This window comes from Mucor velutinosus (assembly GCF_035048745.1).
Source record: "Mucor velutinosus strain NIH1002 chromosome Unknown tig00001563, whole genome shotgun sequence".
Lineage (NCBI taxonomy): Eukaryota > Fungi > Mucoromycota > Mucoromycetes > Mucorales > Mucoraceae > Mucor > Mucor velutinosus.
In genome coordinates this window covers 2,211,055-2,224,328 of record NW_027041904.1, presented here as the reverse complement: position 1 = coordinate 2,224,328, position 13,274 = coordinate 2,211,055, and the positions used below count along the sequence as shown (strand labels likewise).

The following is a 13,274-nucleotide window of genomic DNA, read 5'->3' as shown; positions in this document are numbered from 1 at the left end:
CGTATTATAAATAGGGACAACATGAATTTCTTGCTCTTCTCTCTTCTTTCCACCAACTTATCCACAAAATGACCATTTCAAGCCTCTTGCCTGTAAACGACGCTGAACTCCAAGCTCTCAAAGACCACTACGAAGCCAATGGCCAAGGCCACGTCTTTCGTTTCTTTGATGAACTGGAGATTGAGCAGCAAGCCCAGCTTTTGAATCAACTTGTAGAACTTGATGTAGAACGCTTGAATCAAATCTATACAAAGGCTGTGCAAGGCGCTGAATCTGCTGTCCTCAACCAAGATGCTACATTTGAGCCCTTGCCTGAATCCATCTTTGAATCTGTCCTCAAGGCTCCTCAGCAGCAAATCAAGGAATGGGAAACCATTGGTCTCTCCCAAATTGCCCAAGGTAAGGTGGCTGTCATTCTCATGGCTGGTGGTCAAGGCTCTCGCTTAGGCTCCTCAGACCCCAAGGGTTGTTACAACATTGATTTGCCCTCCAAAAAGTCTCTCTTCCAACTCCAAGCTGAACGCATCTTGCGTCTCCAAGACATTGCGCGTCAATATCAAAAGCCCTGCCAACTCAAGGACTGCATCATTCCTTGGTACATTATGACCTCTGGTCCAACCAACGGCCCTACTATGGAGTTTTTTGAATCCAACAACTACTTTGGCCTCAAGAAAGAAAATGTCATCTTTTTCGAACAAGGTAAGCCCATCTTTCATTATGAAAATATGGGGAGGGGGAGGGGGAGGGAAATATGTGTACCATAGTTGCGTGTCTATGTATGTATACACCAATTAGGACATACATATTTAGTGCTTGTTTGTTTATCGACCAGCCCAACTAACAAATAAATTCTTGATACCATTCAGGCACACTTCCTTGTTTAACCATGGACGGTAAGATCATCTTGGAAGCAAAGGACAAGGTAAATTGGACATTGAGCAGCGTGGCTTGAATCAACACTCATCATCTTATCTCTGGATTAGGTTGCTATTGCTCCTGATGGCAATGGTGGTATCTATGCTGCTGTCCAAAACAAGGGCATCATCAAATCATTGAAGGAACGCGGCATTCTTTACTCTCACTGCTATTGTGTCGATAACTGTCTTGCCCGTGTTGCTGACCCCGTCTTTATTGGTTACTCTGTGTCTAAGGGAACTGACTGTGGTGTCAAGGTCGTACGCAAATCTGCCCCTGAAGAACCTGTTGGCGTTGTCTGCGTTCGTGATGGCAAGTATGGTGTGGTTGAATACTCTGAGATCTCTCAAGAGCTCTCTGAAAAGCGCCAAGCTGATGGCGAACTCGCATTTTGCGCCGCCAACATCGCTAACCACTTTTTCTCTACCGAATTTTTGGAACGTGTGCCCACTTTTGCCTCTCAACTTGAATATCACATTGCTAAAAAGAAGATCAAGTACGTTGACGAGAACGGACAAACTGTTGCACCCAAATCAAACTCTGGCATGAAGCTTGAATGCTTTGTCTTTGACGTATTCCCTTTTGCTCAATCCTTCTCAGTTCTCGAAGTCGACCGCAAGGACGAATTTTCACCCCTTAAAAATGCCCCTGGAACAGGTGTTGATTGCCCTGAAACATCTAGAAGAGATATTGTAGCACAACACGTGCGCTTCATTGAAGCTGCTGGTGGTAAGGTGGAGCACGAGGGTGATTTCGAAAAGCTTGAGTTCGAGTTGTCTTCTTGGGTATCTTACTCTGGCGAAGGTCTCTCTGAGATTGTTAGTGGAAAGACAATCAAAGCACCTGCTATCATTGAAACTAAGGAGGATTTGATCCGTTTGGCTCTCTAAATAGAACTACACAAACAAAACAAACCAACAAAAAAAAAAAGTTCTTTTCCTATAGATATTCCTCTCTTCTTCTGTACAGAATCTCTCCTCCTCCTCCTCCTCCTTCTTCTCCCTGCCTCCACATAATTTGGTTTTAATCAATCAATTTCACTATTTTTGTTTATTTTTTTCTTATACCTGCTAAATTTCCCCCTTTTATTCTCTATGTTTGATTAAAATAAAATATTATTTGTGTCAATCTTATATTATATTCCAAATTTTCTTGCTGTGACAAAAGCGCATGGGCAAGGGGTTGGCACAGACAATCAAAATGAGGCGTATACAGAGCTGCATAATCAAAGGCGGATTATTATTGCGATATGGCTGATGTATTATATGCTACACGGCGGGTCTGATCTGTCAGATCCTCCAACGACTGACCGTAAATGAGGCATCATGTTGAAGTTTCAATGATAATTGCAGACTCACAAACACTCTCTCATACAAAACATTAAATACGAAGCTTTTATTACTGCGACAGAGTGGTCTATTGAGTGAAACTTATTATAATTTTGATAAAGAAGGGCAGAAGACAAGAAGGATTAGATATTAAGGAAAGGAAAGATGCAAAATAATAGGTGATTAGTGTAATTAGTAGTAATTCTATTGTAACTTGGGATTCACAACGTCGTAGGCAGGTGGTAATTCATCGGATCCAGAGCTCTGACGGTGAATGACTGTAGGTCGATGTTGTCCATCTCTGATCTTCATCCAATCTTTGCCACTGCATTTTCTCTTTTTTTTGTATTCTAAATAGCATGGGCACATGAAAAAACCAGTAGGTTTAGTGCTGGAGTCTGACATGTCGTTTTCATCAATCACGGAATCGTGCAAGAGGGCTTCTTCATAGGTGGGTAAAGCATTATAGTCCTCCTTGAGACGACAATCCAGGATGGTGATGGGGGTTTCTAAACGGATGTGTGTTCTAGCGTGGCCTCCGTCATCTGCAAGTCCAGCGACTTCAATGTGGATTTTGAGTGTATGACGAATGCTGATCTCTGAGAATGTGGATGTGTGATTGAGGTGTACGCAATTGGGTAAGGTGAACACAAGGCGGTGGTGAAATGGTCCTTCATCTAACGGGATGTGAGCATTCTTGACACCGAGTGCACGGCGCATTTCTCTCAATGAAAGTTCAGGAACCAAGCCATGTGTCGAGGTGAATGCCGGATCAACACAACTGGTAACATTAGCCAGTGTTACTTTGAAATCGTGTAATTCACATCGACGGGCCTGAAACTCTGGAAGACGATATACTCTTTTTTCCGTCAGTATAACAGAAATAGCTTCTATAAAGACGTGCTTTCGATTGGGTGACAAGGAGATTGAAATAGGGAACTGAGTGCCAGAGGATACATTTGATTTCTCAATGCAAATAGATGCATCACAGATATCGAGTTGTCTTTCGGATGTGATGGAGGTGGTGGGTAATGAATTGGCTGTGAGTGCGTTGTCGGACCAGTTGGGTGTACGAAGCAAAAGAATATCTCGTCGACAGCGTAACTTGGTAGCACCCATTCCAACTCGATGCACAGATGCTGCCAAATAGTAGAATACTTTGGCCATGTCGTCTTCAATCGTTTCGATGAGCTGATTGGAAAGTAGGAATTGAAAGGGCCAGCGATGCACACCAGCTTCTAGCACGCCCTCATGCTTGGGTGGGTTTTCTGGAAACGATTGCAGAAGAATATTTTGTTCATGAATGATCTTTTCATGGTATAATTTGGTCTTTCTGGCTCCAATGCCTAGATAATGCCAAAATGAGCATCTGCATTGCATCAATTGAATGTATACATACCTTCAGGCCATAAGCTATATGATTTTCCAACAAATTTGATAGCCACTCGGGAGATGGCGACTGGTCTAGTCAAGACAATGTTCACTTCTCCTTGGAGAACATGGGTAATCTTATCATCCGATGTTCCTCGAAGGATAACCACGGGCTCTGCAAGATCAATTGTGAGTTGCTTTGCTCCAGAAAAGAAAGGAACAACTACTGGCATTTTTGCTGATGACAATGTTGGGTATGATATATAGTGAGAGAAAAGGGAAGAAAGTGCAGACTCTTGCGCTTCCATCACAAACCATGATTTTATAAAATATTTCTTGATTCGGGATTTGTAAAAGCGCTGTCAAGGTGCCACTGTTTAGAACAAACATTGGCCCGAGATGGCGGGAGAACAGCAAAAAGGAGCTTCCAGACAATGAAGCCAGCGAATCAAGCAATGAGAAATTAGCGCTCACCTTGAATGTTGAGGTAGCTGATATGCAACATGTTTTATCTCGATTTACTATATAAACTTGCTACCAAGACCACGTTAAAAACATTGCTATCATTTTCTAATCATTATGAGGAAACTTTTAATAGGTAGAATTAATACATTTGAACATCTTAAGCAAGCTACAGATTTTATTTCATGTGTTCACAAGACCCGACGATCTCGACCCTTAAAAAACTCAGGATAATAGGCTCTACATTTCTGTCATGTTCCTGAAACCTAGCAATAATGACAAAATTTGTATAGATGAAATTTTTGCATATGACGAACTCACTACAGTGATAGTGATTTTTGTAAAAGTAGTGTGCCACATGTATTTAAGAGATTCTCTCATTTGAAATTCTCATACGCGTTAGCACGGACAATCTTATTACAAATGATGGTGTCTCCACATTTTTGAATGCTTACTTTGAAATTGTGCGATAAATTTAGAAATTTGGAAGCTGAGACCAACATTTGGGCTCGATGCTTGGTAAGGTATCACAAACCGTTGCGCAATGAAATGCTTGCAATTGCCGATCTACTTCATTCCATGGGTCAGTACAGTCCACTGGCTACAGCCTCATTTTGATGCTACAACCCATGAAACTGTATTTAGAGCCCATTAGTATTTTTGTGCTATTGGGCTTCTTTAAGTCATTTGATCGCGAGTACATCGCGACAATCGATATATCAATAATTTCACTATTTTATACGAGCCTTTCAGCACTTCGGGTGGTTTCCTGACCTACGCTTCGCTTCGGTGGAAACCAACCTACGTTCAAACGGCTCGCGCTGCCGCGGGCCTTTGGCTAATATCCCAAAATTAATATAGCTTAAATGTTAGAAGAAGAACCCTGATTGTTGATTGATATATAATCACTAATCATATGAGTGTTTATGCTTTGGATGGTTCTCACCGAAGCGAAGCAAAGGTAGAGAACCAACCTGCACAGCGACAGCTCGAGCTACCGGTTACCCTTGTGTATCTTATCATAATACTACTACTTTCATTTTGACCCTCCACTTACACATAGTAACCCTTCATATTATCTGTGGATCTGATTCTCATGTAATTCTCTACATTCATATACACGTAGTTACTTCATATACGGGCAAGCAGCATACTGGTATTCCCACTTTTTAGTCCTTAGTGTCCCTAATACAGCAAAATATGAGTGCATTTGAGCTGCATTTTCTTGCGTTCAAGGCCGTTTTAGATCGTCAGAATAGCCCCAGATGGTTGCTCTCATCTGGCAGTTACTTTCCAACACTTTTGCTCGACTTTTTGGGGACCAAAAAAACATGGTCAAAAATCGACCAAAAAGCATGAGGTGCCCCTCATGGTTTTCATCGAAAATCAAACGATCGCGTTTTTCACCTTGAAAATGGAGACTTTTGCTATGGTATATCTTGAATCAAAATGTTTCTATCAATCCAAAGCAACCTCTGAAATCATCTTTGTGAGACTTTGATATGTAAAATTTCGACATTTTGGCCAGAAACCTCTTTTCATATGTTTACAAATCATTCAATAAGTGAATTCAAAACATCTATATAACTTGGTACCATTGGAAGCGCCTTGAAAAGTACTCCAGGGAAGCTTAAGGAAGCATGGGGTGATTATCATACATCACTTAGTCGAATCTGCAAAAATAGCTCGATCGAGTCCAGAATCATTAAAATTTGTCCAATCTGGAACAGACTATGATTCTGGGTTTGCATTAATTTTGGCTGGTGGGGCCAGCTGGAAAACTCATGCCCTTTTCATAAGGCAATACAGTAGTAAATACCCTTGAAGCGTATAGAAAGTAGGTGGAAGGTCATAGCACTATCGTTTATGATGATATTTTATTGCCTTCTATATCGTTCATAATGATATTTTATTGCATTCTATATTTAATAACGTTAGTCTGGACATTGTCGATGCATGGGCTGCATAACATGTCTGCAGTAAATAGGAAAATCTCTGAGGCTTTGGGCCGTCGTTCAAAGAAAACGTTGAGAGCATTGAGTAGAGGAAAGAGGGTAGAAATAACAGTGATCTTTGTTGATTGATTGTAAAATCATTAATCATACGAGCCTCTCGACACTTCGGGTGGTTTCCTAATCTACGCTTCGCTTTGGTGGAAGCCAACCAAAGAGTGGAAATGCTGGTCCCTAGACACTTTCAAAGCCTCAAAAAGGAAAGGAGTTGATCTAACAAGTATTTTGATGGACTGGCGTTATTAAATATAAAACACAAGGAATAGCATGTCTAGCAGTAGTGCTACGTAACTTGCCACCTACTTTCCATAGGCTTCAATGGCATTTATATATTAATGTATTGCTTCTACGATGATTAAAGGGGCATTGAGTTTGCCAGCAGGCCCCACCAGCCGCCGCCAAAATCAATTTAATCTCAGGCTTTTGGTTTACTCCAGATTGGACAAATCTTGATGATTTTGGACTCGATTGAGCTATTTTTGCAGATTCGACTATATAATATATGATGATCATTCTCTGCTTCTTTAAGCTTTCTTGGAGTGCTTTTCAAGGCGCTTCCAATGGTAACAAGTAAAGTAAATGTTTTGAATAAACTTATTGAGTAATTTGCGAAAATATGAAAAGAGGTCTTTGGCCAAAAAGTCGAGATTTTTCATATCAAAGTCCTACAAAGATGATTTCAGAGGCTACGTTGGATCGATAGAAACATTTTGATTCAATACATACCATAGTAAAAGTTTTCATTTTTTGGATAAAAAACGCGATTGTTTGATTTTCGATGAAAACCATGAGAGGTACCTCATGCTCTTTGATCGATTTTTGTTCATGTTTTTTTGATCCCCAAAAAGTTGAGCAAAGGTGTCAGAAAGTAACCGCCAGATGAGAGCAACTGCTTGGTGCTATTCTGACGATCTAAAAAGGTCTTGAACGCGAGAAAACGCAGCTCAAACTCACTCAAATTTTACTGTATTAGGGACACTAAGGACTAAAAAGTGGGAATACCAGTATGATACTTGCCTGTATATGAAGTAGCTACGTGTATATGGATGTAGAGCATCACATAAGAAACAAATCCACAGATAATATAAAGAGTTTTTATGTGTAAGTAGAGGGTCAACTTGAACGTAGTAGTATTATGATAAGATACGCGAGGGCAATCGGTAGCGCGAGCTGCCGTTGCGCAGGTTGGTTCTCACTGAAGCAAAGCGAAGACAGAGAGCCATCCGAAGCGTAAAAACTCGTATGCTATCCTAATGTATCAATCATGTGGACTGAGACATGTGTAATGCGAATCATTACATAACAGACAAATCTTTACATTTAAAGGCACCTATTATGTTTCTACTGGCGTGTTATATATGGATGCCATAAACAATGAAGCGTGCGCTTAGATCAATAAAACTTGGTTTGGTACAGAAATCAAGCATCATTCACATATTAAAAGCAAGAGCAAAAACGACCTTTATTGTCTGATGCTATTCATATCTGATCTGAGCTGTGTGTAGACAGTCATTAGATCGTTGCTTTCAAAGTATTCTATTAATCTATGTTCGTCTTCTTTCCACTGTTTCAACACCTCGTCTATACGGTCCATTTGCCACGCCAAATCAGGCTGATTTACCGGGACATCGGGTTGCTTGGCTCTGTTTGCTACCACGTGGGCCATCATATTCAAGAATATGCGCCAATCCCAGCCACTATGCACCATCAACAACTTTTGACATTCCTGCAAAAATTCCATCGGGGACATGGTGTCCTGTAGATCCTCAATAGCATGCTTGCAGTCATTCCAATCCTTTCGCAAAGATGCATAGGTGAACATCAGGTTGCTTGCATTAATCCAATTGTGATTGATAGAGATAGTAGCACCGATATTCTCTACTTGATGAAACCAGTTGGAGGGTACAAACACAGTTTCGCCATCCTTTTGGTACACCTCTATTTTTCTTGCTTGATCGAATTTCGTAAATTGGGTAGAGTCAACATCTCGTATATCGTATACAGCATTGTTGAATTTATCTTGGTATAGTGATTCCTGTCCAGGTGGGAACAAGGTCCATTTTTTGATACCACAAATGTTGCTGGACCAAGAGTAGGATCTATAGACGTCTGCATGGAGTGGCGTGAATGTTGTATGGCCTCCAAAATATGCAAATCTGTAGTCATCATCTCCCTTTTGTTGTAACCAATACTCATTCAGCCAATCATCTATATAACGTTATTTACAGATTGAATGCAGAAAACACCCGATACAAACCTTCAAATAAATCAGGCACAGTATAAAACCTATCATCTGGAAAAGCTTTCTGCAGATGCAAATCTTTGAGATAGTCAAGCGAAGGTTGGCCATCATCCTCCTGCCATTTTGCGCAAAAGTCAGCAAATGGCATTTCGGTGCGTTCTTGATCAGTGAAATGGCGCTTGTTACATCGAGCCACTTGACCCTGAGCGGTGCCGTATTGTTGACGCAAATGTGTATAATTAGGTTTATACTTGGATTGATGCTGCAAGTTCTCTTTACTGTTGTCATTTGTCACTATCCATTCCTTGTTTGCTTTCCAACTGCGGGTGAAAGAAGGGCCAATAATGCATGGCTTGTTTGGTATAAGATGATTTTTGAGAAACTCATCATAGGTTGGTGGTATCTCATAATAATGGATGTCTAGCTCATCATCTGTTGAACCCGCCATCCTGATTAATGCGCTCTCTCACATGTACAAAAAGAGTTTTCGCACTCTTTTCTTATCTCTCATCTAGTCACACAACGACGACGACGACGGTTTTTCATAAGCAAAAGGCCCGAATGTTTGGTCAGCTACTATCAATTGATCTCATTACTGCTACTAAAATAGCCTCGCTCGCTAAAAACAACATTATGGGCTGATCTTTTTTTATCTCATGTGAACGCAGAAACTCCTTAGTATCCGAACTTTACATGTAATCATTTGCGGGAACACTAGACATTGCATACATGCTAACTTGATTAGTGTATTTTCTCATGTCGTGTAAGGAATGACTAAATCAAAATAGAGTTCATATTGCTCTAAAGACAGTTTGGAGCATTTAGTACAGACAACTATTACCAGTGTTCAGAGGTACTCATCGAGATATTTAAAATAGGACCTGATTTGGATTTCCAAAATGATGGCATCTGATATTTCCATTAAACTGATTTTTATGCTCATAATCCCAGGGATTCCTATCGAGAAAATGCCAGAAAAGCAAGGCATACATATTCAAGTACGCAACAGAATGAAGAAGCCAGAGTTCCATATTCGTCTATGTCAGAATAGGGGCTTCGAGTATCGTAAGATCATGGCCATTGTGCATGGAAATTTGATTATGAGAGAAGGAGCCTTCACTCGCCGCCGAGCATTGTAACTGTCAAATGTTTGCAATGTGCCGATACGTGGTTGTGATAGCCACAATGCTTAATAATGACCCTTCTAGCATCCATCATTAAACAGATACTACTCGAGTCTAAAAATACCAAATTAATTGTATTATTAATAAATGTGGCACAGCATACAATATGTGCTGACAGCAAGAGCTATTCACTTGAGGACAATCATTTGCCATCAATTGCAGCAATAAGTCGCATCTCAGGTAAACACAGTAATCTTCAATGCAAACATTTAGTACCAGAAAGTACATGTATCATACTAAGCCGAAAGGCCGGCTTAAGAGCAAGACAATTTGACAGCTTATCAACATGTTTTATCATGTAATGATGAGGCTGGACTGAAAAATTAAGCTCTTCAACACGTGTCTTTGTGTATTGTATACATTTCTTCTGCTGTACGCCCAAATTACACTGTATAACAGTCTTTAATAACGCACATTTTACAAGAAATGCTATTACACGATGTGCTACAAAGCCAATTAAGCTTGCATGTAAATTAATTGAATGTTTGGGAATAATGACTTATTCAAGAGTGTCTTTGTATTCGTGGGGTCTGGTGCAAAGTAAAATGAAAGAGGGTCAAGATCAGTAGCATGTTGAACGGGACATTGAGATAGGAGCAATCTCAATCTAGCGCAATTCATAGGAGTCAATGGAAATTGCTACACTCCATGATCGCAATTGTATTTTGTGGCGAGATAGTACAAGATATAAAGTAATGGCGCTTTATCTCGATGTACTATGAAAAGATGCACGCTAGAATTTGACACATATTACACAAAAGGCCTAGTGTATAGCAGAAATACATCGTATGGGATAAATTACGGCAATTAAATCCGAAAAACAACTAAAAAAAAAAAAAAAAAAAAAAGATACAGTTTGAATCTCCCAGTCAGCCTTGTTTACCTTGGATTATTACTCCTTGACTGCAACAGAATACTAGTTATTCATCCTCATGGCAAGCAAATACCAATTGCCAAATCTGTTTCATCGACTTGCTAGCCAGCACAACACACATGTCAAGCATTTCCTAGCGCTGAGAGAGAAGAAACAATACAGATTAGATCATGGCAGCGTCATGATACAAGGCTTCAAGACAGTGCAAGAAGTTCGCGACCAGGGCATCCAATTCAAGTCAATGGTAGTGACCGCCAAGAAAGACCTGAACACAGAAACAGACATTCAATCTCCCTCTCTTCAAGTGATTAAGCATCCTGAACTGTTTCCAGCTCAACAATACTACGTGGCCGATATCAATTTAGCAAGGCGGATATTAGGCACTGCATCAAAACCTGGTAATCATGACATCTTTGCAGAGGCCATTATTCCACGCACCAGAGATGATGCTCAGATACTCAGCCATGATCGCATCTTGGTGTTTGATCGCATCTCTGATCCCGGTAATTTAGGCACACTGGTGAGAACAGCCAAGGCATTAGGATGGCAATCAGGACTAATTACTCATCATTCATGTGATCTTTACAATGATAAATGCATTCGTGCAAGCCGAGGCACAAGTCTTACATGGCCACATTTAACGTTAAAAGCAAATCAAGTGCTGGATCAACTGAAGGCTGGGGGATATACGCCCATTGTAGCCGACATGCTACCAAGGAATTCACCAAATGGCGAGGTGTGGTCCCCGGAAAATCAGTCCAATGCAGTACCAGGAACAGGAGTATGGTTTTGGAATCAACCAAGATCTGTCTTACCATCAATCAAGAAGATGGCATTGATCCTTAGCTCAGAGCACCATGGCGTTGATGATGCGTTTTCCAATGAACTAAGAGTGTCCTTACCAATGGATCCATCTGTTGAATCATTGAATGTGGCCAATGCTGGCAGCATTTTAATGTCTGACTTGAACCGCCTAGCATTGCCCAAACAAGTACATGGCATGGGCTATAAATAGATTGGCCAATAAAATATTAATTTTTTCATCTATTTATATCAGTGTTACTATTTCTAATCCTCTTTTCTATTTTTCCCTTTTCTTTTTTCTTTTTTTCCCTAATCACTATCAAGGTAAAAATGAATACAAGAAAACGATTTGCTTGTGTTGACATGTGTTTATGTATTGCAGATATACCCCCCCTCTTTGCTAACATACTATGGGTCGCAAAAAGATCAGAATTCAACCTATCACCGATGATCGTAACAGACAAGTTACATTCCTGAAGAGAAAGCATGGTCTCATGAAGAAGGCCTACGAGCTTAGTGTGCTTTGTAACTGCGAGATTGCATTGATCATCCTCAACAACTCCAACAACAAGCTTGTGCAGTATGCCAGCACTGATATCGATAAAGTCCTGATGCGATATACAGAGGTTAGTACCGTTTAACCATTCCTTTATTTACAATTTATCAACAAAACAAAACCTAATTTAGTACGATGAGCCATATGAGAGCAAATCGAATGATGATGTATGTATACCATTCTTATTCAAATTACTTGAAACTCTGACCATGTCGAAACTTGCTCTAGTTTACGAATGCAAGCGAGAAGGGCGATGAGGACAATTCTCATGATTTATCTGATGCAGATGAAAGGGACTCATATCAGATTGTTCAATCTCAACAGTATCAGCCGAGCCCTGCACCGATGATGCATTACAATGCTCCTCCACCGCCAACAGGAGCAACAGCAGGTGATCCAAATATGGTTCAACGTCAAATACCACCTTACGAAATGTATCCAATGTATATGGTAAGTTTTACATTCTATCCAATGGTATAATTCACTCATTTGTCTTTACAGCCAAACACAAATTATGCACCACAACACCCTCAACAACGGCCAATGATGTACGCTCCGCTTCCACCTCCACACCATCAACAGCAAGTGATCGTGCAAGGACACAATGCAATGACCTACCCATCTCCACCTCAACCAATGTATGTGCAGCCTCCACCTCAACATCACCACCAACAAGCGACAAAAGAAAACTCGATGCCTCCCCCTTCGCAACCCATGCCAATCTCATCTCCTTCGTCAGAGTTGGATGTCAAGAATGATGGCACAAAGAGACCAAACCTCAGAGTGCAAATTCCAAATGAAAGCCCTGAACCTACTAGCTATAACCCAGACCAACGTGCTCAACACCAACAACAGCAGACACCACCACAGCAACACGCACAGCAACAGGTGAGAGCTTACACTTTGACGAAAAAAAAAAAAAAAAAAAAAAAAAAAAAAAAAAAAACTGACATTGTATACTAACTCCAATCTGATTAGATGCAATCAAATCGATCTACCACATCTGCTGCTGTAGGCCCTCCCTCTGCTCTGCCATCTCAATTTGCTCAAAACTTGCCATCACCATCTACATTCTACCCCGAGTTTTATCAACAGAATGAACTGCCTAGCCCATTGAACTTTTCTGCTACACCCACAAATCCAGGTGCGTTTCACTGGCCATCGAATGCAAGGGATTATCGACCATCGCCTCTGAGTGTTCGACCTGAATCAAATGCGGGAGCACCGCCACCAGCAGGAGGAGCAGCAGGAGGGTAAGTTTTTGTTGTTGATTTAATGGACATGTATGCTAAGCAATTTTCCTTTTAGCTCCTACGAAAAGAGATCCTATCCGTATGCTGAGAATCCTCCTACGACATCCAAGAAACTCAAGGTCGAGACATGAACAGGACAATGAAAAACTCAATTTTATAGATTTTCTTTGCCGCACCAACATTCTGTAATATATTCCCCCCCCCCTCCTCTTCGTATCTATTTTTACACACTGTCTTTTTCTCACACAAAGCATAAATTACTCTTATTTTCTC

The 13,274-nt window shown here is 40.7% G+C and overlaps 5 protein-coding genes across 5 annotated transcripts; 3 read left to right on the top strand and 2 right to left on the bottom strand.

Annotated features, from left to right (window-relative positions):
• Positions 1-68: 68 nt before the first annotated feature.
• ATC70_009347 (uncharacterized protein) lies at positions 69-1,805 on the top strand (the record flags this gene model as incomplete). The annotated part of the gene is made up of 3 exons (XM_064828580.1): positions 69-699; positions 867-922; positions 984-1,805. 3 exons carry the CDS (start codon positions 69-71, stop codon positions 1,803-1,805), a joined length of 1,509 nt encoding a protein of 502 aa, XP_064685782.1.
• A 642-nt stretch (positions 1,806-2,447) lies between these two features.
• On the bottom strand, positions 2,448-3,847 carry ATC70_009346 (uncharacterized protein; the record flags this gene model as incomplete). The annotated part of the gene is made up of 2 exons (XM_064828579.1): positions 2,448-3,589; positions 3,643-3,847. 2 exons carry the CDS (start codon positions 3,845-3,847, stop codon positions 2,448-2,450), a joined length of 1,347 nt encoding a protein of 448 aa, XP_064685781.1.
• Positions 3,848-7,550: 3,703 nt separating this feature from the next.
• Positions 7,551-8,778, bottom strand: GSY1_2 (glycogen synthase; the record flags this gene model as incomplete). Its single annotated transcript, XM_064828578.1, has 2 exons — positions 7,551-8,296; positions 8,346-8,778. 2 exons carry the CDS (start codon positions 8,776-8,778, stop codon positions 7,551-7,553), a joined length of 1,179 nt encoding a protein of 392 aa, XP_064685780.1.
• A 1,668-nt stretch (positions 8,779-10,446) lies between these two features.
• Positions 10,447-11,403, top strand: ATC70_009344 (uncharacterized protein; the record flags this gene model as incomplete). Its single annotated transcript, XM_064828577.1, has 1 exon — positions 10,447-11,403. The coding sequence occupies one exon, from the start codon at positions 10,447-10,449 to the stop codon at positions 11,401-11,403; it is 957 nt and encodes a 318-aa protein (XP_064685779.1).
• Positions 11,404-11,602: 199 nt separating this feature from the next.
• On the top strand, positions 11,603-13,132 carry ATC70_009343 (uncharacterized protein; the record flags this gene model as incomplete). The annotated part of the gene is made up of 6 exons (XM_064828576.1): positions 11,603-11,818; positions 11,880-11,915; positions 11,977-12,198; positions 12,250-12,636; positions 12,727-13,001; positions 13,057-13,132. The coding sequence occupies 6 exons, from the start codon at positions 11,603-11,605 to the stop codon at positions 13,130-13,132; spliced, it is 1,212 nt and encodes a 403-aa protein (XP_064685778.1).
• Between the last annotated feature and the right edge of the window lie 142 nt (positions 13,133-13,274).